At 39.3% G+C, this 25,209-nt stretch overlaps 1 protein-coding gene across 1 annotated transcript in view; it reads right to left on the bottom strand.

Annotated features, from left to right (window-relative positions):
* Window positions 1-463: 463 nt before the first annotated feature.
* The window catches only part of trim71 (tripartite motif containing 71, E3 ubiquitin protein ligase), a 52,456-nt gene continuing 27,710 nt past the window's right edge, over window positions 464-25,209 (bottom strand). Inside the window, exons 3-4 of the mRNA XM_020536269.2 lie at window positions 11,529-11,663; window positions 464-7,610 (exon numbers count right to left, since the gene is read on the bottom strand). Coding sequence (XP_020391858.2) covers window positions 6,159-7,610; window positions 11,529-11,663 — 1,587 coding nt within the window. The 3' untranslated portion in view covers window positions 464-6,158. The remainder of the gene's footprint in view (window positions 7,611-11,528; window positions 11,664-25,209) is intronic.

Here is a 25,209-nt window from a genome sequence, read left to right as displayed (position 1 = left end):
AATGGCACAAATTAGGGAAGAAAGAACATGAACAAGACACAAGTAGAGGGCTCTTGAAGCACAGTGGTGCTGTCCCTACCTGTGGGCCAAAAGATTACTGTTCAAGACCCACCACTCTAGAGGAGTGTAGCTACGTTAAACTATTGCAGTTAGATCTGGCCCAGGGGATTATGGTACAACTCCTGATATTATGACCAATCCAAGCTAATGCAGCAAGGAAAAGTTTCTTTATTGAGTGTGCATGACTTCACATTTGGTTTTAAACTGTTAACAGCTTCCATACCCTGCAAGAGTATGCTGAGGAAATTAAGAAATCAGGACTTCAATCCAAACAAGATCAAAACTCTTAATTCAAGTATGCCACGATTTAGTGTCACTCATTCTCAACCATTTTTGCCACTTGAAATCAAGTGTATATATTGTACTGATTTAACATTACTTGAGAAAACAGAACAAGAATACATCAATTGTAAACAAATTTTATTGAACTTTCATCCAGATAAAATTGCACAAACATCAATTTTTAGGCTTTCAAACACACAGGAATAAGAAGTGTTCCAGGTCAGTAAACCTCATTCTTTGGTGCAGAGGCTGGATCTTATAATGTAGAGGTAAGTTATACAAAAGGGTGAAACAAAAAAAATTACCCGTCACCTTACTGTAAAGACAACCCCAAGAGGAATTTTCTTTTAAAACACTTTTCTGGTAGTCTAGGACTCCAATTCCCCCTTTCCTTTAAGCAGTGGTAACCACCGATGAACATTAAATGCTGGGTTGTTGTACAACAGTAAATTAAACAATACTGCTCAGACATCTTTAAATACAGAAACAGGCTCCGTCATTTTGAGGCACTTGTCTAAGTTTGAGAAAAGGGCCTTTGACCACTTGCACCAGACATTTTAATGCTATCCCCTTAATCTAGAACACAGACTACAAAGTTAAAATTAGAAAAGAAAAACAGAGGCAATAAGCAAAATCACTTCTTACACAACTCAATATAACTTTTGATTTTACTGTAGCTCTGCCTCTAAAATAATTTGAGCCCAGAACTTGGTTTCACTGTTTTTAGAAAACAGCGAAAACTTCTTTAAGCTATATATTACGTCTTCTCAGCCAGGATTTCTGGATCTTGGACCAGACACTAAATTCTCAAGAATAAATTTTGAATAAAGTCTGCTTAACTAGTGGTTTGAAACCCAGTTTCACGAAATATAAAAAAAAACTTAAGCACTTCATAAAATCAGTTCACAAAAACAATTTGTTTAAACAAACAGCACATCAGGTGTTCCCACTATCAACCAGGGTCATACTTTGTCAATGAAATAGTCCATAACTCCTCTGTCTACATTTTAACAACATCCAACATTTTAGTGTGTGAAACGGGTTATTCAATTTCTGATCACTCCGCTTTGAGTAAACTGCACTGGCTTAAATGGTCAAAACCCTGCAAGGCTTCAACTGCATCTGCCAGCAAGCTTAGAAAATCAACTCCAAGTGCCTGTGAGCATCAGATTCTATTTTGTACACATGTACATGGATGACAAACCAAAGTGGCCTGGAGTCCAACTGCTCCCCAAACCTATGTTAACATCAAATCCTCCCTTTCCTCCCAAGCATTGTCACCTTTCAAACAACTAACCAGAACAGCACCTCCATCTACACTTTTGCAAAACCTCACTTGACATGCAGGAGGACAACAGAAGGGATGCCACATTAAGAACCTTAAGGGAAAACTCGAGACATCTGACCAAAAGCTTGTCCATTTCCTACCATCCACACATTTCCCAACCAGGCAAGTGAGAACATTTTGGGACAGTGAAAAAAAGGACAAGTCACCTTTGAGATTAGGATGTTTAACATTATTTTATGTATAAATATAACAATTCTTCCGTGTGTGTAAAAGAGGTAGAGATTTGGCCTGCCCTGTGATGCCATTAAATCAAACCACATGACTATTCATAAAATTGTACCATTCAGCACACAGCAGGGCTAGTGGGAAAGTCACTTGCCACTGAGTTTTCCCAAGAGCTTCCTTTTGACAGCAGTTGACAGGATAAGCCTGGAAGCACAAGGTCTTTCAAACATCTAATTTATGTATATTAAAACAAGGATAATGTCTGTTAAGTTTAGAAGTTCTGCTCAGATTGTAGAATTTCTCTTTTTGCAAAGTGTTTCTGAAGCCACACTGCAGACACTTAACTGTAGAACCCAACTACATGCTGAATGGGAGTTTCCTAAAACAGGAGACGACAAAACTACTAGGGGCTTCGTATGAACCATCATCCATATATTTATTTGTTCAGTGCCCATTTCGGCAGCTGATTCATCGGTTGCATTAAAATCCCGATATCAGAAGACTGCACATTAGCCCCCGGTGCAAGCTATTCACCCAACGGCAGGTGAGCCAATTGGGTTCCAACATGAGGTAGTTTGAAGCTGCCACAGAAAGAGGCACTGAGGTAGACAAAAACCATTACCTGACAAGGCACCAGAACCACATCTTGCACCCCAATTACCATCCAGAGATAGTAGGATCACTTCCCTGAGAATTATGTATCATTTTGACCCTAGTCTCTGAATTAATTGGCTTATTGGAATTCTGCAAGTTGATCTTTTGTTGAGGTTATTGGAGGTAAGGTACTGTGCCTGCTTAAACTTTAAGAATTGTGAACATAATCCATTAAGCACTTTGAGTGAACTCTGAATTTGCTTGTAAAGCTGTGTGAAGTTGTTTTGTGTATACTCAAGCTAAAACAGACTTTGGGGATTTGTCCAGTTACAAAATTGGAAAAAAAGTGATGAGTTTTGAATGCTGATGCACCTAATTCATAATCTTGATTTAGTTTTCTATGCATTATCTTAAGTCACCAATTGGATAGCAGACACTTAAGCCAAATTGAAAATGATTAAAAAGGGTGAATTTTTAAAACAAGAACTTTACCTTCTCCCCTGGAATCATGCTTTTAACTTTACATTTTTGCACCTGTAAAAAAAGTAGCTTAAAGGTTCAGATCAATGCACTTAGAAAAATTCAAGAATGCATTATGGTTTGAAAAAATATTGCAAATATTAACTGATGACCTCATTATGAGCAACATGATAAAAAGGGTCATCACATTATAGATTAGCAAAGTTCACCAAGAGTCCATCAGGAAAAGAACTGGCTATCATAACCAATTTTTTTTAAAGCCAGGAGACCATTGCAAAACCTATATCATATCAATAACCTCAAACACAGTAAGATATTTTAAATAATCTTAATTAAGGACACACCCCATCTTTTTTAAATAAGATTCAATTTGGTTGAGATTTATCTGTTATCCCAAAGGAACTCAATACAGTAATAACTGATTCATGTGGTGTGTAAAAATTGATACATTTTTCAATTTTTACTTTTAAAATGCACCCCAAAAGTGGGGCTGACAACTGTGTGCTTGTATCCTTAAATTTGTGCTAAAGAGGGAAAAAAATGGCTTCAGGAGACATATCTATGGCTGTATACCAAGAGCTGTAACTGCATAAAACTCAAAGTTAAGAGCACAGCATTCAAATTACAGGAATTTTTGTAAGTTTCAATCTAATTTTAAAGACAAAGCCTATTTCATACTTCAAAAGGTGGAGAGTCTAAATGTATTTTTCAAATTGATGGGCCCCTTAACTGTTTCGCATTAATCATTAACCACCGCTCATGAACAATTTCCCGATGTGTAAAACAAAAGCCATTCTACGCTACAACATCTAACCACGACATATTCAACCGACTGTTACAATCTGAAGCAGCACATTAGCCAGTTTCATCTTGAAAGCTAAACAGATTCAGTAGGGAGCTTACAATAATGTAGAATACTAATATTTATAAATGGATACTGCTCCGCACAAATTTTGAATTTTTAATTTTAACCAAAAACAACCACCCTTTTCCAGGCTGGGACCTCAAATTTACATTAATGTTACCCCTCATTTCAGATTTCCCCATTATCATTTTACTGATTAGCATGCCTCTTTCATCCTACAAACTAAAATGTCTTGTCTCAACAAGCTCAGAGTAATGATAAAATTTGCATCAATTTGTTTCATTTAATTAAATAGCAGCTCTTACACTTTGAATTCAATCCATTATGGCCCAGGGTTAAGGTCCAGCTGCATTCAGAGGTTAGCCCAGTAGTTCATTCTTTAGCCTGATTTAGAAAGCTGGCCAAGGTGAGTTGCTCCAAAATGAAGCCACACAAGTCTTCTGTTCAAATGAAGACAGACTGCCAAATGTGAAAACCCCCAACCTTCACAGCTTTTAAACACTTGGACCCATTTCCTTCCCAAAAGGCAATGATTACTCATTGTTAAAGGTTGAATGCATCACAGGCTGCTAGCTTTTGCAAGCTGCAAACAATTGGCAGGCAAAAGGCTAAAAAGTGAAATGGAAATGGGATTGTGTCTTTAACTCTGATTACCAAACTAGCAAGGCAGGAAAACTAGGAGTATCTTAGCAGGTATGATGAAACTGGCTCAGAGTTAAAACTGTACAATTTATGGCTATCAATGACCTCTGGATTTTTCAAAAGTATTCAGTGTGGTTTCTGTAAAATGTCATGTTTATTTGTTGCGATTCCCAGACTGTAAAAATACTGTTGTCTTTTCTAAAATCCATATTTAAGAGAAGGCTGTGAAGGAAATCATTTGCATAAACTTAATTTAAAATAGTTTTAAAGAGACATTGTCTCATTTCTAAACTAATTGGTCACTTTTGGGCTACAGGAAAAACGGAAGATTCAGAGATGAAAATAAATCCAAGGATTCTACCAACGTTCCTACGACTACAGCGCATATATATATAGCATATATATATTTCCTCAACTATTAGCTACAACTAGAATCCTGGCAGAATATTCACATAACAGCGCAGTGCCAGTCCTAATGGGTCTTCACAAGCATTACTACTGCCCCAGCGCACGACACACACAAACCATTACAATAATGCTCTTTAAAGAACTGACTTTTTTCTACTCGAGGGGTCAGGACAACATAAATCCATTGCCTAAAACCCACCAGTAAAAAGAACTAATCAGCTCAATTGCATTTTACAGTGTTTTTTTGTGTTAAAATATCAACACATGATTTCTCAATGAAGTATGTAGGATTAAAAATCTCCCCATTTAGGGAACTTGGCATCGAGAACCATTTCGGTTTATGGCATCTGTAACAGTGCGTGTGCATCCAAACAGTGGCACACCAAAACAGGACCAGTGGACTTTGCTCACCCTGAACTCGTTTTTCTAAAGATTCCCAATTAGCGGAATTCAGACTAAACAAGACCCAAGGAAACAGTCTTCTAAATCAGCCAATTCACACTTCCAAAGCAAAGTAATACTGCCTCCGAAACCAAATACAGCCTACCAATTCAGTAGGAAATTGATTTTATGTAGGTACCTGAGCTAGCAGTTGAGGTAAATATAATTTGATTATCCCAGGTGCCTTACTATACTTTGATCTTCAGGGTATCAAATAGCATCCCAAATCTTCCTTACACAAATATCCCAAATAAACACACACTTAGAAGAACCCTCAACAACTTCTATGTTCACCATTATGTGCATCAGGCCAAAGAACATTACACCCCAAAAACAACAACAAAAAAAAAAAAGAGGTATTTAGCTTACATTCAGGTGAAGCGTAGGGCTACATTCAGAAGAGTGTAGGGCTAAACGTACGAGATATTCAATATCAACTAATCCCTGAAAACAAAACGTATGCAGGTAGGCAGCCGAAGCTTTTCAGTCACCCACAAATGGCCATTTTTAGGCTATAGAAGTGGCCAATAGTCTTCCTACCTGAGAGATTTTTCTTTAAATAAAGCTACAGGACAATTTTAATACTAAGAAACAAGTCTTTGGATTCAGGTCATAAAGGCACCAATTGCCTGGACACATTTGCACAGTTCCATGGAAATATCCAAACATTAAGTCAGCCCAACATCTGCAGGCAGTGAGGTAGGTCTATATATTTATGTAGTTTTGAAGTAGTCTCACAGCTCACACTTTACCAACATGAGGTAGATGACTGCAGCACAGAAAAAAAAAACCTGTCTTCTCTAGGGAAAACAATTAAGACATTGTCCCTGAGCAACAAATCCACAATATAGAAAATCAAAGCACACAGCATTATTAAAACAAGAGGATACGATTGTTGCCAAAGTCGACGACTACTATCAGTCCATCTGGCATCAGGGCTATTCCGGATGGACGATCCATCTGTCCAAAGCCACTGCCTTGGGTCCCGAACTTGCACAGGAAATTGCCGTTTGGTTCAAAGATCTGAATGCGATGGTTCCTGGAATCAGCGACAATGATGCGCCCTTCTTGGTCAATAGCTACACCCTGAGGTCGGAGGAACTGACCATTACTTGTGCCTTCAGAGCCAAGGAAACGTGCAGACTGGAAGTCAGGATGGATCACCAGCAGCCGGTGGTTGTTGAAATCTGTGACCACAAGGTGTCCTTCATGGTTAAAGGCCACTCCACGAGGAGAATCAAAGTGCTTCCACAATGCTCCCTCAAAGCCATATTTACTTACAAAATTTCCATCTGGGCCAAAAAGCTGAACTCTATGATTGCGAGTGTCAGACACTAGGATCTTTCCATCAGTATTGACTGCAACATCCCAAGGATAGTTGAACTGGCCATTCTTGCTTCCTTTCTCCCCAAACTTAAGGATAAATTGCCCCTCAAAGGTGAACACCTGAATGCGGTGATTGTCCTTATCAGCCACTACGATTCGACAATTCTGATCACAGGCAACTCCAGCAGGACGATCAAACTGCCCAGGCCTGGCACCCGCTGTCCCAAACTTGTGGTGATAGGTTCCACTTGGTGTGAACACTTGAACACGGTTGTTGCTACGATCAGCAATGATAATATAGCCTTCTTTGTTGACACAGACACCCCAAGGTCGGCAAAGCTGCCCATCTTCATCCCCTTCTCCGCCAAAGGAGCAGATTGGGAGCCCAATTCCAGAGTAGTTGCGACCTGCTTTGACAATTACTCGAAAAGGGCTGTTCTCAATATGCTGACCGCGAATTGTCACGGAGACCACATGTTCTCCTTCCAGATGTGGGGAGTAACTAATTGTGTAAGTGCCGTCATGATGATCGAGAACATCAGCACGAAAGAGACAGCCATCAGGTCCCATGATAACAACTACGACCAAGTCACCACCAGATGATCTTCCTTCACCAGTGTGATCTTTGGTGATTACAGTGAAGCTGCTCATTTTCCCACGTAATGCCCGTTTCAATCCTTCACCAGTTGCTGTAGATATTGGAGCATATGCACTGCTACTAATTATGCCCAGTGACTTGATGGCTTTGTACAGTACACCATCGGGTGGAATGAACGAAAGAGTGTCATCGTCTTGAGGCTGAAGGAGATTCCGAAGCTTCTTCAAGTCCTGGATTTGGACAAACATTTGTTCTTTTGCCAAGAGAACATCCACATCACGTCCATCCAATAAGGCTTTCTGAACACAATCTATAGTGCTTTCCAGCCGGGTTAAATTCTCACGCAGTGCTTCCACTTGAAGGTGCAGGGTCTTGGCCTTCATTTGCCGGATCTTTTCAACCTGTTCGTGTGAAAATTAAAGTTGAACAAATTTTATTTAAAATGCTGCACACTATTTTATTGATTTCACCGACTATAAATAAGTAACTTTGACCGCCCAGCCTGTTTTTTCCACTTTTCTACCTCAAAAAAAAAGCATCCATTTAACCATTGATACTATGCTTGACCAAACTTTTAATTTTTAAAGGTGTAAGCGCAGAGCAAATCCTATGCTCAGAGGAAAAGATCCCTTCCTGCCCAATAGGTTTGCTAGATAATAGTCAAAAATCAGGCAATGAAGCAGACTTCCTCTAGTTTAGGGGCACTATATCCAATTGAAACATCCAAATCCCACCTGAATGGAGATCAATTTATGCTGGAAACCACATGCTTCTAAACTGTTATAATTCCACATCATCTAAAAACTGGAGCAATAGTTGCTGTACAATGCAATATTACCCCAAATTGTTCTCTGCAAAGGCTACAATTAGGTCTTAGCACAAGGGCTCTCCAGTCAAAACCTTCAAACAAAATCTATAACTCTTACTACAGAACCTTAATTTCTTTGCACACAGTACACAAAAATAATACATTTTATTAAAAGCACTGAGTCAAGTCTCAAATGTCAGCAATGATTACCAAGACAATCGTAGAGCAACTAAATTAAAACAGAGTTCAGTCTTACTGAGTTCTCAATATTGAATCAATGTTTTTATCCTATTGCAATCGGAGACACCTTGCAGTGCATAACCTGGGTGGAGCAATGACAGGTCAAAATACTTAAAAGCACTATAGGACATAAAGTTGAACTTTGAATTTACCTGCTGTATTTTGGAGGTAGGAATAATACTATGCAGCACCTCTCAAATTTGAATTACCCTGTACCTCAGAGAATCCCTACAGTGTGGAAGCAGGTCATTTGGCCCATCGAGTTCACAATGACCCTCCAAAGAGCATCCCACCCTGACTCAACGCCTATCCTATCCTATGACTGTAACCCTGCATTTTAGCACAGCCAATCCATCTAACCTGTACATCTTTGGACTGTGAGAAGAAACCAGGGCACTTGGAGGAAACCCACGCAGACAGAGAACATGCAAACTCCAGAGTCGCCCAAGGGTGGAATCAAACCTGGGTCCTTGGCACTGTGGGGCAGCAGTGCTAACCACTGAGCCACCATGCTGTCCCCTCCTGAACAAATCCACAAACTTAAGTTTCAACACAAATTCTGTGGATGCAGCATGTAGTCTCAAGTATTCCACTTGTCTCTAATTTTTAAAAGAAATGATATGTGCATTGTGTATTAAAATTCATCCTAACAGCATTTCAATAATTCGCATTCTGAAATGTGCTAATTCCTCACAGGTAAATGTAAGGAACAATCTATTACATAATACCACAAATGGCTGGGCTACTACATTCCTGTTTCTCTATCTGAACTATTGACTTCATTTATGAAATGCAGTTTTCAAAAACTATTAACTGTGAACCGGGGCTTTTATTTACCCTCCATTTACAAACTGTTTTCTGCTGTTCTCCCAAAGAATGGCATCATCTTCCTCTACTACAATTCCAAGAACCTCCAGTACAGCACTCAAATTGCCATTCACACTTAATCCTTGCCAACCCATTCTCACCAGATACACTCTCCTGCAGTGATCTTTGGAGAGGACAAAGACAATTCTATTGTACCCAACCTCATGAATCTCCTCAGCAATGCTTCCATGCCAATACATCTTTCCTTTGATATTGAGGTAAAACTGTACACAGTATTCTGAGTGCAGTCTGATGAGTGTCTTGTATGGTTTTAGCAAACTTCCCCATTTTTATACTTCATTCCCTTTGCCAAAGGCCAACAGTCAATTTGTCATATCATTTTACAATTTATTCACAAGAACTGCCAAATTCTACTGTGCTACACCCACATGCAGTCTTTCTCTATTTAAATAATATTCAGGTAGTCGCCTTCTTGCCAAATGTTGGCAAATATGGGCATAGTGTGCCAAATGGCCATCTTCCATGCTGTAAATTTCTATGATTTAACTGTAGGCCAATTAGTTTAATATTAATAGCCAACAGCAAAGTTCCATTCCAAGAAACATGGATTTTAGGAGCTTTTAAAGGCAGATCACGTCTAAGCTAATCAAGTTCTCCGAATAAGAGGGGCTGGAATGGTCGTCTTGATCCAAATCCTTACTCCCATTCCTCCTATCTACTTTGACAATCATTTGTTTTTGTCTTAAAGACTGATGAAGTACTTATTCAGTGCCTGGAGAAACAACATGGTGAGGCAATAAAAATCTATTCTGAAGAGGATGCTAGAGCGAAAAAAAGGGATTTATATGCAAAGCTCTCAAAGTGCAAGCAGCTGGCCAACAAGCCAATTGAGAAACTTCATTTCTAAATAGGAACAATGAATTTAAAAAAAAAACAATGTAGTCATGATACATTTAGAAATCTCTGGTTTGACTTCAGCCGGAACATTATGTACAGCTGCGTACACCACATTTTAAGGATGTTCAGGCCCTGGAGAGGGCAGCGATGTTGTTTACCGGGATAGTTATGAAGAGAGATTGGAAAAGTTATAATTTCCTTCTGTATTAGTTTAGGAGCCAGAGATGCACAAAATTAGAAGCATTTTGATAACCAAATACGAGCCCAAGAAATTTGCTCTTGCAATTTAGGTTGTAACCAAATTGCATATCTTTTTAAAAATTGGTAAAAAGAGAAAATTTCTTCACAAAGGCTAAAACCTGGAGTAGAAGGGCGTTAATTCAGATTCCTTGGAGCTTTCAGAAAGCAACTAAAATGTGTTCGCAGAAGGTTAAGATAGAGGCATGGGGAGCCGCTCACACTAATTTGGACAGCGATCACAAGTGTGACAAACCAAATGGCCTTCTACATGAAGGTCCCACCCCATTTAAATCTTCATCTTGAGCAGGTATTAGATTCCAAGATTTGCTTACAAGAGAAATGCTTTTCTAGTATAGCATCAAGTTCAATACCATCAAGAACAGATTCAAGGGGTTATTCATCTGATTTCCGTTGGCAGGACCACACTCTTAATGACTACAGAAGAATCAAAGCAATTCAAGATAATTCACTGAGATGTCACTTGAGGGAGACTACTACTTCCTTCCCTCACAACCCAACTTCTGTGCAGGCACTCAAATATGTAACATGGATATTGCATTTGATGCTGATTATAAACCAGAGAGTCAGTCTGGTTTGCAAAAACAGTTCAAATTCGGTACAACACCTATTCCTATTGAGCAACATGCTGCTGTTCCTTCACAATGACTGGGTCAAATTCCTGGAGCTCCTTTCCAAAAAGCATTTTGGGGGGGGGGGGGGGGAGAGGGGGGGGGAGGGAACGGGGGGGTCCCTGCACTCCAAGGACTGTAGCACTTCAAGACAGCAGCTCACTACCAGTTTCTCCCAAAGCAACTAGGCAACGGCAATGAATACTGGCCTAGCCAGCACTGCCCACATCCTATGAATGAATTAAACAAAAATAGCCCCAAACCTATCTAAACTCACATACATAAAGCATGACATAAAAATGCACTGCAGCACAAGTCAAAACCAACAGAAGGATGGGATGGAGATGGAGCAGCAAAAGAAAATTTGGTTTTCACATGAGCATTTAGCACTGAACCACAAACCAGAGATGTACCACGTTTTTCAAGTGCCAAACTTCTCTGTACAGCTTGCACCGAGTGTCTGATATTCACTGTCAGTCTGACTGTTGAGGCAGAAACCCTCAACTCATTTAAAAAGGAACACGGACCTGCATCTGAAACACTGTAGCCTGCAAGGCTATGGACTGGTGCTAGAAAAGGGAACAGAATGGACAGCTAGTTTATTGTGACAGCTCTAATATGATGGACTGAATGGCCTCCTCTTATGCCATAACTTTATGATTCTGTAAGTAACTCACCTTTCTTAATAGGTCACACTCACGTTCCTCTAGAGCCTTCTTGTGCCGTGAAGTAACTGCTTTGACTTCTGACCGAATCACTTGGGCTTTCATCTCGACTTGTTCCACCATAGCTCTGACTTTCTCTATGCTGAGCTGTTTTGTTTTGGAGAGGTTGTGGAGGAGGAAGAGAATAGAAACAATTAATGAACCACTAAAATAACTTTCAATTAGCCTTTACAAATACCGGATTTTCTCTGGTTGCTATAGCACTGGAGGTCAATGTCAAGATGGTCTTTAGTTAGCTTTCCAAAATGATATGCTTTTCCTCCACTGAGAATTTTTTCGTATTTTTAGAACTTCACATAGCCAACCTTTATTGCTATCCTGTGTTAACACAAGGGTACACAGCTTTTGTATAGGAACACTAGATAATGGGAATGGTTAAGACTATTTGAAGGTTTGTAAAGGGACGTAAGGAATTATACCAAGTTACAAACTAGGAATTACGCAGAAATCCACATCATCTTTAACATCCATTCTCTGCCTTGTGCTGACAGCTCCTGAAGAATGGGGATCAGAAATAGTAACTGAAATTTTGCCCTCCACTAACCCAGGGTAATGCAGCCAGCTGTAGCACCCCACTGCAGCATAAGGGATCAGCCTGTATGACTCAATTTTCACAGATTTAGCCAGCTGCATCATTATGTCATCTGTACACAAATGGTCTAACATGGACAGTTGCTACATTAATCTATCATACAACATTACTAGAAATTTCTACTGCAACTGGAGCTAAGAGTTACTAATGCAGAACCATTCAAATCAGTCAAATTTAATTTCCAGACTACTTGACACCCAAGTAGATTTTCAGTGTAAACTGTAGAATGTTAAAGAAGGGAGCTGCTCAGAATGAACAGCAAAAAGGATCAAATTCACTCCGGATTAGCCAGCCAGAAATCTCTATGTTCAGCGTTAACAGCTTGAAGGAGGGAACAGGTTGATTATCTCATTTTACAACAATCTGAAGTGTTTATTTTAATCTAAATGGTTCAAATAACAAGAAAGAATGTTGGTGCATGGTGGTTTGATCGTGGTTCAGCTAAGTACCACTTGGAAAACCATTTCAGCAATTACCAAGATTTCACCATTGTCATTTGGAACACCATTACAGCTAAAACAACTTTCTTTCCACCGAAGACAACAAGATTTAACTTATTGCTTAAGTCACATTTAAGAAATATTCCCAAAGAAGATTTATTGCAATGACTGCACATTAACCGCATCACTCAAGTCCCTCCGACTCACTTCAGTAATGCAGAACTTCAAAATATCTACAGTCAAAATAAGTTTAGAGCGAGAAATGGAGCAACTTTTCCTTTCTGATTGAAATGCTAATTTGATAGGATGACCATGTGTTGGCAAACTTAATCCAGTTCAAGAAACAAACATATCCACATCTTTCTTAAAAAAAAAGACTTTTGATTTTGGTTGGTAACACAATCGAGTGTAACTCCAACACAAACAAGCCACATTATTAAACCCACAGCACGGTATTCCTTGGCGCTGCTTGCTCTTGTATGGGAAAATTAACAGGAAAGTAGTCACAAAACTGTAGAAAGACACATCCGACGTGGCTGTGTTGATACTACTATCGGCAGAATGACAATTATAGATATTTTAGCAGATAATACACAGACACCTGAGCAGTACGGAGGAGTGTTGCATTGTTGGAGATGCCCCCTTTCAGGTGAGATGCTTAACTAAGGCATCTACTTGGCCACACTGATATTACAAGATCCTGAAGTATTAGACAGGACCCGGTGTCCTGGTCAGTGTCTAACCCTCAAGTCAACCGTATTAAATCAGATTACACGTTCATACATGATTCAACTAGTCTTTATTTTTAAAAACTTCCCAAACAAACTAAAATTTAATGGATGCAAGATTTCCTTTACTATTCTTCATTATGTAATGTAACCGATTGCTCAAAAGACTGTCACAAACAGAATCAACAGCAAAGTTAAAGCTCATGAAATAAAAGACAGTGGCAACATGGATACGGTGTTGGCTGGGTGGCAAACAGCAAGGGCCAATGGTCTTTTTTCAGATTGGAGGAAAGTATATAGTGAGCAAGACAGCTAAGAAAACTTGAACCATACCAAATTCTGAGCTTTTAAGAAGAGGGACACAGCGTAATAGCAGTGAAGTTATGATAAATCTGCAAGCAACACTGGTTTGGCCTCAACCAGAATATTGCACTTAGCTCTGGGGCACTGCGCACTGGGAGGGAAGGATGAGAAGATTTTAGACGAGGAGCAGAGCACAACGATCCCACCGGCAAATGATTTCAGTTAGATGGATAGATTAGCGATACCAGGATTATTTTAAGAGAAGATTGAGGGGATATTTGACAAATGCGTAAATGTGGGTCTGAACAGGGTTGACAAAAGTATCAAGAATCAGAAGACACCAAACAACAGAAGCAGCAGTAGTAACTGAGGAACTTTTTTTGTGCCGGTGTTAGGATCTGGTTTCAACACCCAAATGAGGTGGATAGATTTAAACAAAACCTCAATAGAAAATTGAATAATTGTCTGGAGGGAAAAGCTTCTGATTTAGGAAATTCAGGCAAGTGGGACTAGGAGCAACGCTCTTGCAGAGAGCTGGTAATGACATGAGCTGAACAGCCTCCAATTGTATTGTAACCATCCTATGATACAAAAAAGCTAAGTGTGCGCACGTGATTCACTCACACCAAATTGACATTACTTCACTATTGCGAGGGTGGTCATGAGTCAGTAGCAGTACTTGATATTTGAGGGAACCCAGTTTACTACTTAATTTCATTAGCCTTAGGTCACCAAGTCAAATGCTTCCTCTTCACTGGCAATCCCTTGGGATGGACGATGACTTCCTAGTCTAGTTTGATGGGTTCTCAGATAGTTGAGACCAACCTGTTATCTGTTGACATGCCACACACATGGAGAGTTGGACAAATGGACTGCTTCAAGGTCTGTACAGCCTGTCAGAAGCCTAGACATTGACAGCGGTTTTCAGGAGCATGCAGTCAATGTGCTTTGTGACTTTCTGCAAGAAACGCCTCTATTTTAGTCAGTCACAATCAGGACCTTGGAGGAATGTCTGTCCTTTCAGGTATGCACTGAAGATATCTGGAAGAGGATTTCCATTTTTCAAGTATTTTCCTAAAGGTCCACACAATCACCTGCATACCACAACTCAATGATCAAAGTCATGAGATTTTGATCTACTTGAAAGTGGCACACATTGAACAGTTTACTTTTGTGAATTATTGCAGGCAATAACTTGGTAAGAAAAATAGAGAAGATTAATACAATGATCTTGCCTTGTTTGGCCCGTCTTCAGAAATAGTGATTGTGCTGGTTTCATTGGTGTGGATTGCAGCATGCATGGCATTCTGGACCAGGCAGAGAATGATGGCAAAGTTAAAGACAGCCACATTTAAGGGAGGATAGTCCATAAACTTCCATGGTTGACACAGTCAAACGCTTCAGGTTAGAAAGGCCACAACAAACAGCAGTGGGCGCTGTTCCTTGCATTTTTCAAAACAATATATTTTACTGTGATATCATGTTGGCAATACCTCTAAGGAAAACCACACTGCCTATGGAAAGAGTTTTATCACTGGAAGCAGGCAATAAAGAGCCGCCTCACAATGATCTACCTTATGGCAGCCATGCAAAGCAGTTCGAATGGGCTAAATGGCCTAATTCTATTCCTATATCTTATGATCTTACATCAGCGAGATTCCTCCAAGTTATTACAAACTGAATCGACTCCCTTATTGAATACAGTCAGTCACACCCAAGTTCAGTGTAGCATCTGGAAAAAAGAAACAGCTGTGCTAGAAATTTGCAACAAAAATACTGGAAATACTTAAAAGCTAACTTTTCTGTTCTAACGAAATGCCACTTATCTGAAATATCATCTGCCTCCTGCTCTAGAGATGCTGCCAGGATTTTCTGCACCATCCCAAGAGTTGCTTCTAGCTAATTGGGGATAGCTCAGGTTCAATTAATTAATTGAATTATGCACCACACTATTGTCTAAAGGAAGTCTTAAAATTACACAATGTATGTTTCTTTTCCCAATTCCACCCAGCTAGTGGGCTTCCATGAGGAACTTCATTCAGTATTCTTGATACAACCCTTTATGTACTTTTAACTATTATAAACTTTGGGTATTTCTCATGGCAGAAGGAAAACACCTCTTACATGGACAGTACAACTTAAAAATCATTGTTCTAAAAACATGTCATTTAGATCAAAGTATAGCTTTTCCAAAGGCGGAATGCAAACTTAAATAGACCTTCAGTAATTTATCGAAAGACAACAAAATATTGGACATTTGAAACAAATGCACAGGTTGGTAAGACCTCAAATAAACAGATCAAATCAAATCACTTTTGCTTTGTTTGTTTTTAATTAAAAAATTAGAAAATAGAGTTGAAGCACATTAAGCTAGCTTAATTTTGAGTATGCATTTCCAGACCTTGATGGATTAACCTGAATTATTGAAATCTACAACATCACTATCAACAATTTAATCCCTTTCGACATGCGTTAAGAATTTTAAACTGCAGCATGTTTCATTTCCAGCAGGTCAGCAACTTGTTTGCAACAGCATGATTTTCAGAGCGCAATGCAAGTAATTTCACTAAACCACAAGCCCGCGTGGAGTTTAGAACGTACAGCATCAAGCTAGAAACATAACTTGAGCATTTACACAAAATGATAGATCATAGTCCAAGTATTTGTGGGCAGAGAAGAATTGTCCCACAGCTTAAAAAGATGAAAGGTTAATGTCACTTTAAATAAAGGGAATTAGCCCCAACTAAAGACACAGGAGCAGACCTTGCAGCTCCTTGAGCCTCCTTTGCTGTCCACTAAATTCATGGTTTAACTTTTAGCTCTTCCATAGTTCTGCCCCATCCTTGTACTTCTCCATTTCCTTGGTGTCTTAAAAAAAAGTCATAGCTCATTTTAATGCAACACCGAGAGTTGTGGGAGAACGTGGTTCTACATGATCCCTTAAATGCAAGTGCTATGTACAGTTTAGTGTCAAATAGACATTATACTCCTATGCATTAGGATTTATTTAAAACACAGGCCAGCACCGCACAGAATTTGAATTAGTGAAGACAGCTGCCCACACAGTGCTGTGTCAACTGCAGAATTGCATAGTTAATATTGCAGACATGTAATATCTAAATCTAAAATAGTTGCTATTCCAAAAACGAACATGCCAAAGATCTGTGCTGCGACTAGACAATATCCTCCTGGCAGAGGAGAAAACAACGGGTAGACCAATGTTTTGTGAAGTGCTCTTTTACAACCCAAATTAATTACTTTTATCAATTGGTCTTCAAAAGTTGATTTAAACAAAAGGAGCAGTAAGCCTAGAATTATGAAAAGAGTTATGAGACAGGGATAGTGAGCCAAATTAAAATGAGGTTCACGATCACTGGATTCACATTCATACACATGGTCAGGGTTAAGGGATAAATCTTTAAAAAAAAAAAAAAAAAAAATTGTATTTTGATGGATACCAGGCCTTTATAAAATCCTTAGACAATCTATTATTCACAGACAAGTAGAGCTGTATATCTTGTTCAATGCAACCAATTTCAGCAAACTTGTAGCAATATTTACTTATTTCTTATAGACTGGGGCTCTTTCCTCCAAGCATTCGACAATTCGATAACTGGAGAGAAACTAGAGGGAGCAAAACAAAAGACAGATGAGTCTGGAAGCTTCCAGCATGACAGTCTCCTGCCAAACTCAGTCAGAAACAGGCCTCTCTTCACTTTTCAATCTAGTCACTGTAGTTGGCTGATTAATACCAGTTCTCCCTTGGTTGACCAATTTAACACCCAATCAACTGCAAGGACTGAGCATAGCAACCACGCTGTGTCGTCTACAGCGTCTTTACATAAGTAAAGAATTTGCATTCCGTTGCAGGCCAGTTGCCAACAAAAACCTTGTCTTCGGTCTGTTCTTTCTTAAAAAGAAGCTACTGTTCAAAGTTCAATTCTTATCTTCAACTTTGTTCCAAACTAAAAAGGGAAAAATGAAAAAAAACGGGGTCATGGTCTCTACAGAGTACAGGAATGGAAGTACTTTCTAATGGCATTTGAGCTACCATAATTGGGCTTGGGAAAAAGAAAGGTCCTTATTATTGCCAGTAAATTAAGCTTTAATGCTATGCTCTCTACAGAGTATCTTAAGTGTGCACTGAATGGCCATTTAAGACAAGCTATCAGTATTCTTAACTCTCAGGCACCCTTACCATTAAATCACATTTCTCTGGACCAAGGATATGATGGCAGCGTCTAGGGCTGTTGAAACAGACAAGGATGGGGCACTAAATCTCTAAGAACAGGTATCACCTCAGGGTGTGAACATGACTATCTAGACTATCATCCATAATATGTAGTTTCAACCAGAGCTTGGTGGGAAGCCAACTTTTAACTCCTCATGAGAACATTCCATTTTGCAGTGACTAAAACAAAAACTACACAGACTAAGCAGAATAATCCACCACATTTAACTGCAAGTCTGTCTTTGTCAATGGCAGTATTAGCGTCTTATTATTTTGACCAGTTACAGATCTCAAGACACTGCAACACTAAGCAAATCCTAGTTTTGGCTAGGAAGTTCAAAATAAAACTTCAACTCAAGTCTAGAATGCATGAGTTTTTGAAAAATATTCTTTCATGACATCTCATGTTGCCAGGGCATTTACTGCCCATCCCTAATTACTAACACAAAAGGTGGCAAGTTGCTTTCTTGGACCACTACAGTCCATTTGGTGTTAAGTACATCCACATTACTAAGGTAAGAGACAAATCCGAATGAGGTAATAAAAGGGGCTGGAAAAACTCAGCAAGTCCGGAAGAATCTGTAAAAAGTTAACATTTTGAGGCCAATACGACTCTCCAAACTGGAGTTTCTTGAGCACTTTTGATTTCATTTCAGATTTCCATAGTCCACATTATTTTGCTTCTTTTTTTTAAAAGTAGTTGAACAAAGATCAGCCAGTAACCACATTCCCATCATGAACCCCCTTAAAGTCAAAAATTTTACTTCCAACGTGAACCTCAAGCACCCAATCTGGGAGATGATAGCGCTGAGGCATCATAGGAATAAACACCCCAGATCAAATAATATGTAGATAATTCATTATTCAACGAAAGGTTTGATCAATTCCAGGTCACACAAGCTAAACATGAAACTGCAGCCTCCATGTGAGTTGGGAGCGGGGGGGCGGAAGGAGGAAGAGATAGTGGGTCAGTTACCACCAATTTCCCTTTCAGATTCCATTGTTTCAGTGTCGTGGTAAGAGAAAGGTGGAGGTGAGCCTACATCGTGGTTTTTGTAAAACCAAAAAAGTAAAAGATCCTGATCTGCTAATTTATTACGTACAAGCTTATCAGGCAAGTTTCAGTTAGCCCCCTACCCAATCTTAGCAGTCAAGCAATCCTGCTGACACGTAGGTCAGAAACAACTCACTCCATTACTGCCAGCAAATCACATCCCTGGTCATGCACCACACAAACCCATTCAGTTAATTGCCAGCTCATAGCTAACCCAGAAATTCCACAGCACTACATTCCATTCGAGCTGCTCACCAAAAGGTATAGGATTTTAACAAGAGAATTTAAAGTTAGGCCAACTGAAACCAGCTGGCTAGATCTGTCTGCTGTAAGCTATTCATTAAAGAAAGAATGAAGAGTGAGTTCCATTTAAGAATATACAGAGAGGTGAGGTCCCCATGTATTCATTACAAGCATAGCAAACACATTAAGTTCACATCAGTGCGGCCATCAAGGAAAAAAATCACCTTCCTCTTTCTGGTGTCAAGTACATATAGAATTACGTATTCAGCACTGGTTTGAAACCAATTTTCTATAGTTAATACTGCCTTTCACAGGGAGAATGTGTAATGTGTAGATAGTTAAGTGTGTGCAGTTTAAGTTATCTGTCCAACTACTGTTAGGAGCAATGTCTCTCATCTGGTCCCAGAATACCATTTTCTTTTCCAGTTTTCCTCCCCCAGATATGGAGAGGACAAAGTAGGTGCTTTGACACATGAACAAGACAAGTGTCCAGAAAGTCACATGCCATATTTCAGAGCACCTTAGCACGAATTGGTTTCAAATGTTGTGCATGTTCCCCCATCAACTAAAACTTAGAACGATTGATGGTCTGAGTGTTGTCATATTGCATGACAACACAACCACAGACCCAGGAAATGATCCTAAAAAGACTGAACACTGTCAGCCAACATAGCAACATGTCTCCTATAAACTCACATCCAAAGCCACAACTTTTCACTTTGAAGCAAAGGAGGATAGGAATCTTGAGGTGGCTTGAATTCAGTTGCTTTATGGCTTGAGTCAGTATGAAAGGGGCTCGGGGTCAGGTCACAGTACTTTGCAAATGAAAACAGGCTGGTGCCAATCTCCACATGATCTTTCTCCCCCACAGCAAATACTTGGGGCTTTATTTACTATTTTAATTGTTTTAATTCACCATAAGACATTCACAATCACAAACCATGGTCAAAGGTTGGGTTTCTGCTCACCAATGAGAAATAGAGTTCTTTGTGGATGGCTGTTGATCTAATATAATTGAATTGCAGTCATCTCTTGATATTTGTTTCAAAAGATTTTGTAAGCTGTCTGCAGTTTTCCTTGGACACTGTGGCAAAGGCCAGAAAAACAGGAGCAAGGTAATGGCTTTGATTGACAGTTGTATCTTAGACTTTGGAGATGGAGACACAATCACAGACAGCTTGTGGACAGGGGATTCAAAATCTCAGAACCAATACAACCAGGCGGCTATTCAATTCATCATGCCTGAACAGTTTCAATGCCATTCCTCCGCCTTCTCTGTGTAACCCCACACATTTTTTTCCAGTAGCCGTCTCATGCTCCTTTAAATGTCTCCACCAGACACAGTCAGTACATTTCAGACCCTAACCATGCACAAATGCTTCCTCTCATTTTTGCTTCTCTTTCAGATTATTTTAAATCTGTGTCCTCTCTTGTCTATCTTTTCATACAGGCAACATTTTCTTTTCATCTACTCAGTCTGATTTTGAATACTTCAAACTGATCTGCCTCCCACTCTCCAAGGAGAATGGTCTCAGGTTTTCCAATCTAATCTTTGTAACTGAAATTCCTCTCTTTGGAACCATTTCCATAAACCTCTTTTGCATTCACTCCAATGCATCGCCCAGATATGAACACGAGACTGAGGCCAAAACTAGTGACTATAAGAGATTGTGTTGAGCTTCTCTTTTATTCTACGCCTTATTAATAAAGCCTCATATTGTTCCATTAACTGCTTTCAAACCTGTACTGCTGGCTTTAACGACCTATGCACATATGCCCTCTGCTCCTGTACCCCTTTCAGAGTCACACCCTTTATTTTTTATAGTCACTGCATGCTCTTCCCACTGTACCGCTTCACCTCTCCCTCTCTGCATAGAATTTCATCTCTGCTGAGCTGACCACTTGCCAATGTCATTTTGAAGTTCTGCACTTCAGTTTTGCATTCCCCACGCACACTGAAACTGTGCCTTATTGACTTCAAGGTGCGGAATGTCACCCAACCTCCCAGAGAAAGTTAGAATTCCTAGAGAATGGCACAAATGATCATAAGCCATTGGATATAGTTTCATCAGCAGATTGGGAAAGTCCCTGAAAATTATCCATGTTTGGTCTACAGGGAGTGCTTCAATTTTATGCAGAGCAGCCACCAATCTATGCTAATCAGAAGAGTTTGGTTAATTCTGAGCCTGAGCTGTGTTACACTGTATAAGGGAAGAGACGACGTTTTAAAGTTTGTCAGGAAGACAGAACAAAAGGTTGATATTTTATTTTACATATCAAGGAGAACACCATCTTAATGCTTTATCTTGTGTAAGTAAAACCAATGATGGCTCACTTTGTTAAAATGTATATTCAGCCCACTTTAAACAAGGACATTACATGATCCATTCCAGTGACAAGTGTACAAAGTAAGGTTCCTGAGTCACGATCCCTCTGTCATGCCATTATTTATCCAGATAAATGGACAATAAAGGCTACATGTTGGATCATTAAGCAGGTGATTCTAAGCTTACAGGAATAACTGTTGAAACTGAACTGTAGAAAATATCAAGACTAAGATCCAAAAGCAGGAGCCTTTGATCATTATGTGGCAGCCTTGTCAGAAATACATTTAGTCACACCTTGTCTGTGATAACCACCCACAGTCCAACAGTTGATGTGTTTTGTCCCTGTTCATGTGTTAGGTCAGTGCAGAGGTGTACAGGAACATTCAAGGAACCAGAAAGCAGATTCTATTCTGGGAACCATACCCCAGCAGGTAAAGGGAAGTTGAAAGTGACCTGAAAGGAATCCCATTTTTTTTCCAACCAAAGCTTCTTTGAAGGACTGATATGCTTCAGCAATAAGCTGGGGAAAGCAGATGCAGAACCAGATCAGGTTAAGAGTTTAGTCTGATTTGCAGATGTCATCAATTCTGTGGTCAGGTAGACTACAGATTACATTTTCTGAAGATGGGTCTAGGCCCGAAACGTCAGCCTTCCTGCTTCTCTGATGCTGCTTGGCCTGCTGTGTTCATCCAGCTCTATACCTTGTTATCTCAGATTCTCCAGCATCTGCAGTTCCTGCTATCTCTAGACTACAGACTGCTTTTTTTTTAAAAAAGGAGATAGTAGCAGCAAGTTTAAGACATAACAAAAGCAAATGGGAACAAACCCCACTCAATTTATAACTTCTTTTAACATCAGCTTGATTTAAATAGCCAGATAGAAAAGCAAGGAAAATTATTTTCCGTTTCATTGAAGGCTGTTTAAACTGATCACTTAGTTGCAGATTAACTAACTTTCTTGAAGAAAAAAAAGTGACTGTATAGCTAGAAAGAAATTCATTACAGTAGGCATGACAAAACTTTATGTCCCATGAGGAGATTTGAGAAGGCTCATTATTTTGACAAATTTCCCAGCTTTCTATTTCACTCCAAAGCTCAGTCTTCTCCCACACTACCAAAAAAAGTATTGTTTCTTGTACTTGCAGTTCACCTCCCACCAACCAGCAGCTGATTAACATTAAAAACATGGTGACTCATCAAATCATGGGAATTTACAGCCATAATTCCACAAGAAAACAATTAACACACCCAAAGACTAGGTCCTGAATTACCTCACACACACAAAAAGCTGCATTTATCCCAACACAAGAATAGAGTGTGGATAGATGCAATTTGCCCAATTAGGTGAGATTACTGTGAAAGAAGCAGAGACACTTTTGAGTAAACCAAGTTCAATTCAATCTTCAAACAGCTTAACATTCACTAAATAAATACCATGAACCCTTGACTAAGTTTCCTTTCCAAGTAGTCTCAGCATACAATTCAAACTTAGTAATTAATTGCTGCTCCAACTTATTCAGTATAGAGATCAAACTAGGAACTTCTGCAATTTGCGCCACTTAGTAGTGGGAGAGGCAGGGGATGAATAATAGAGTATATTGCAAAAATATATTATCAGAATTCTGTTTAATAAAGGATGCAGATTCAACATATAAAAGTACACCTTTCTAGGATCTGGTGGCTCTCAACTTGGTGACAATCTACCATGCTGTGACTCCCCTGCACAGAGACAAACAAGGGTGTTGGTTCAAATGGAGTAGCCAAAAATAAAACAAAAAAGCAAGCACTAAAAACATGGCTTATCTTTAGGGATCAGTCTTTCAGCATTCTCCTTAAACTGAACCTCTTATAAACAACATTCTACAGGTCAGCACATAATCTAATGATTCAAAGGGTGAAACAGACTTCCCAAGTCAAAAAAAAAAAGAAGAGGGTAACAAAAACAAATCTGGAAAGGACTCAATGACTAGTTACAAATTTTGGAATCAGCAACAGGGTGGTGGAAACACAACCCTACTCATTTATAATAGCTCTGTTCCCAACTAAAAAAGGCATATACGCACATTTCCTGCATCTACCCTGGTTCACAACAGATCTGGAACAATGACCAGAATTCAGTTGCAGAGAAGCAAATTCTCACAATGTGATTTTAAGTATTTCAAACCCTGAAGCACATTACATTGCCCGTTTGTCCTAACATACGTTTATAATGTTGTGTCTTCATCATTAACTACAGCATCCTCAGTGGTCAAGTGGACAAGAAACCAGGGTTCATGCTCTAATAACCAATGATTGTGGTGGAACTACACACCAATTGGGTTTTCAAAGAAAAGATCAGGACCCTGTATAATGTCCCTATACCCACCAGAATGAAATATTCTCCCAAATGTGCAAGACATCACAAATGTAGGGTATCACTCTAGGGTTTTACCTTCAGGGAAGGAGACAAGAATGTTAATATTTGAAAACACTACATTTTGAGGGGGCTTGGCTAGATGTGTCCTAATTTACATAAAGAATGCAAAATCTAATTGCACATTAAAACCCAACAAGTACTCAATTCATCCCTCAGACAAGCCAAACTCACCATACAAAATATTTTCCCCCAACAGTAAGCTATGTTTGAGCAAGACGAAGATCCAGTTGCACCTGCATGCAACATTTAAACAGCAGCAGACAATAAATACACCTTAGGTCAGTATTCATTTTACTTTGTAATCAGAAAAGAGAAAAACCAGTTTGACGCAATATGCACAGGTCACGTTTTGATATCTAATTGAAGTACACAACCTTTAACGACCCTTATTTTATCATGGTTTCTGTCCCAAACAAGTTGAGATATGGCAGTTGTTTAAATCCAAGAAATGTTAAGGCAGTTATTGTGGTTTTTAATTAATTCCACATCCAATGTTTAATTGCATACAGGTGGTGACATCAAAAGAGAAGTAATAGCTGAAATCATGATTGTTTGGAATGGAGGGACACATCGTGTAAAGTGTGTCTGTAAACTGGACGCGGTTCCATTCTTCACCACCTGCAAAAGTTCTAACACTGAAGGCCCCTGTTGTGATTCAGCACATTTACATAATTGATAGCTCAGCCACAGAAAGGAGGTCTGAAGTTCAATTACTGGCCTGTCTTCAGTTAGCTAATCTCTGCTAGCGGTCAGAACTGACCTCATTCTCTGGACTAGGCAATGCATTACTGGCCATTTATCCAGTACGCAAACACAACGAAGCAAACGTCTACCAGGTATGCACATTTTACCATGACAAGAGAACAAATGGTTCCTCAGGTGACGTATTGAAAAGAAAATTGAATAGAACACAACAGTTTTAGTATGTTTAAACTTGAATGACAACTTAGCTAAAGGCTGGGACCTGGGGAGTGAAACAAGCTTCTTCAAGGAGGTAAACTGCAACTTGTGACACACCCAGAAATGAACTTAAAGGACATGGAAGAATATTTAGAATGCACACAAAAGGGATTATAAATTTGCTGATATCAAACAAGGATACACAAACGGAAGAATGCACAATATATCTTAAGGGAACGCGAAGATTTGTAGCCAATGGAGCTTCAACACAAAGAAGTTTAGAAGAAGTGAGAACACACCAGTATTAGTAAATTTGCAAAGATTTCAGAAACACAGTAGGGATCGACAAACAGAAAAACTTCAAGTAGGAAGAACGAACAGATGGCAAAATGGGATACTG

The sequence above is a fragment of the Rhincodon typus genome, chromosome 15 (genome assembly GCF_021869965.1).
Source record: "Rhincodon typus isolate 14 chromosome 15, sRhiTyp1.1, whole genome shotgun sequence".
Taxonomy (NCBI): Eukaryota; Metazoa; Chordata; class Chondrichthyes; order Orectolobiformes; family Rhincodontidae; genus Rhincodon; species Rhincodon typus.
Note: the sequence above shows the minus strand (reverse complement) of the source record. Positions and strands in the feature narration are given on the sequence as shown.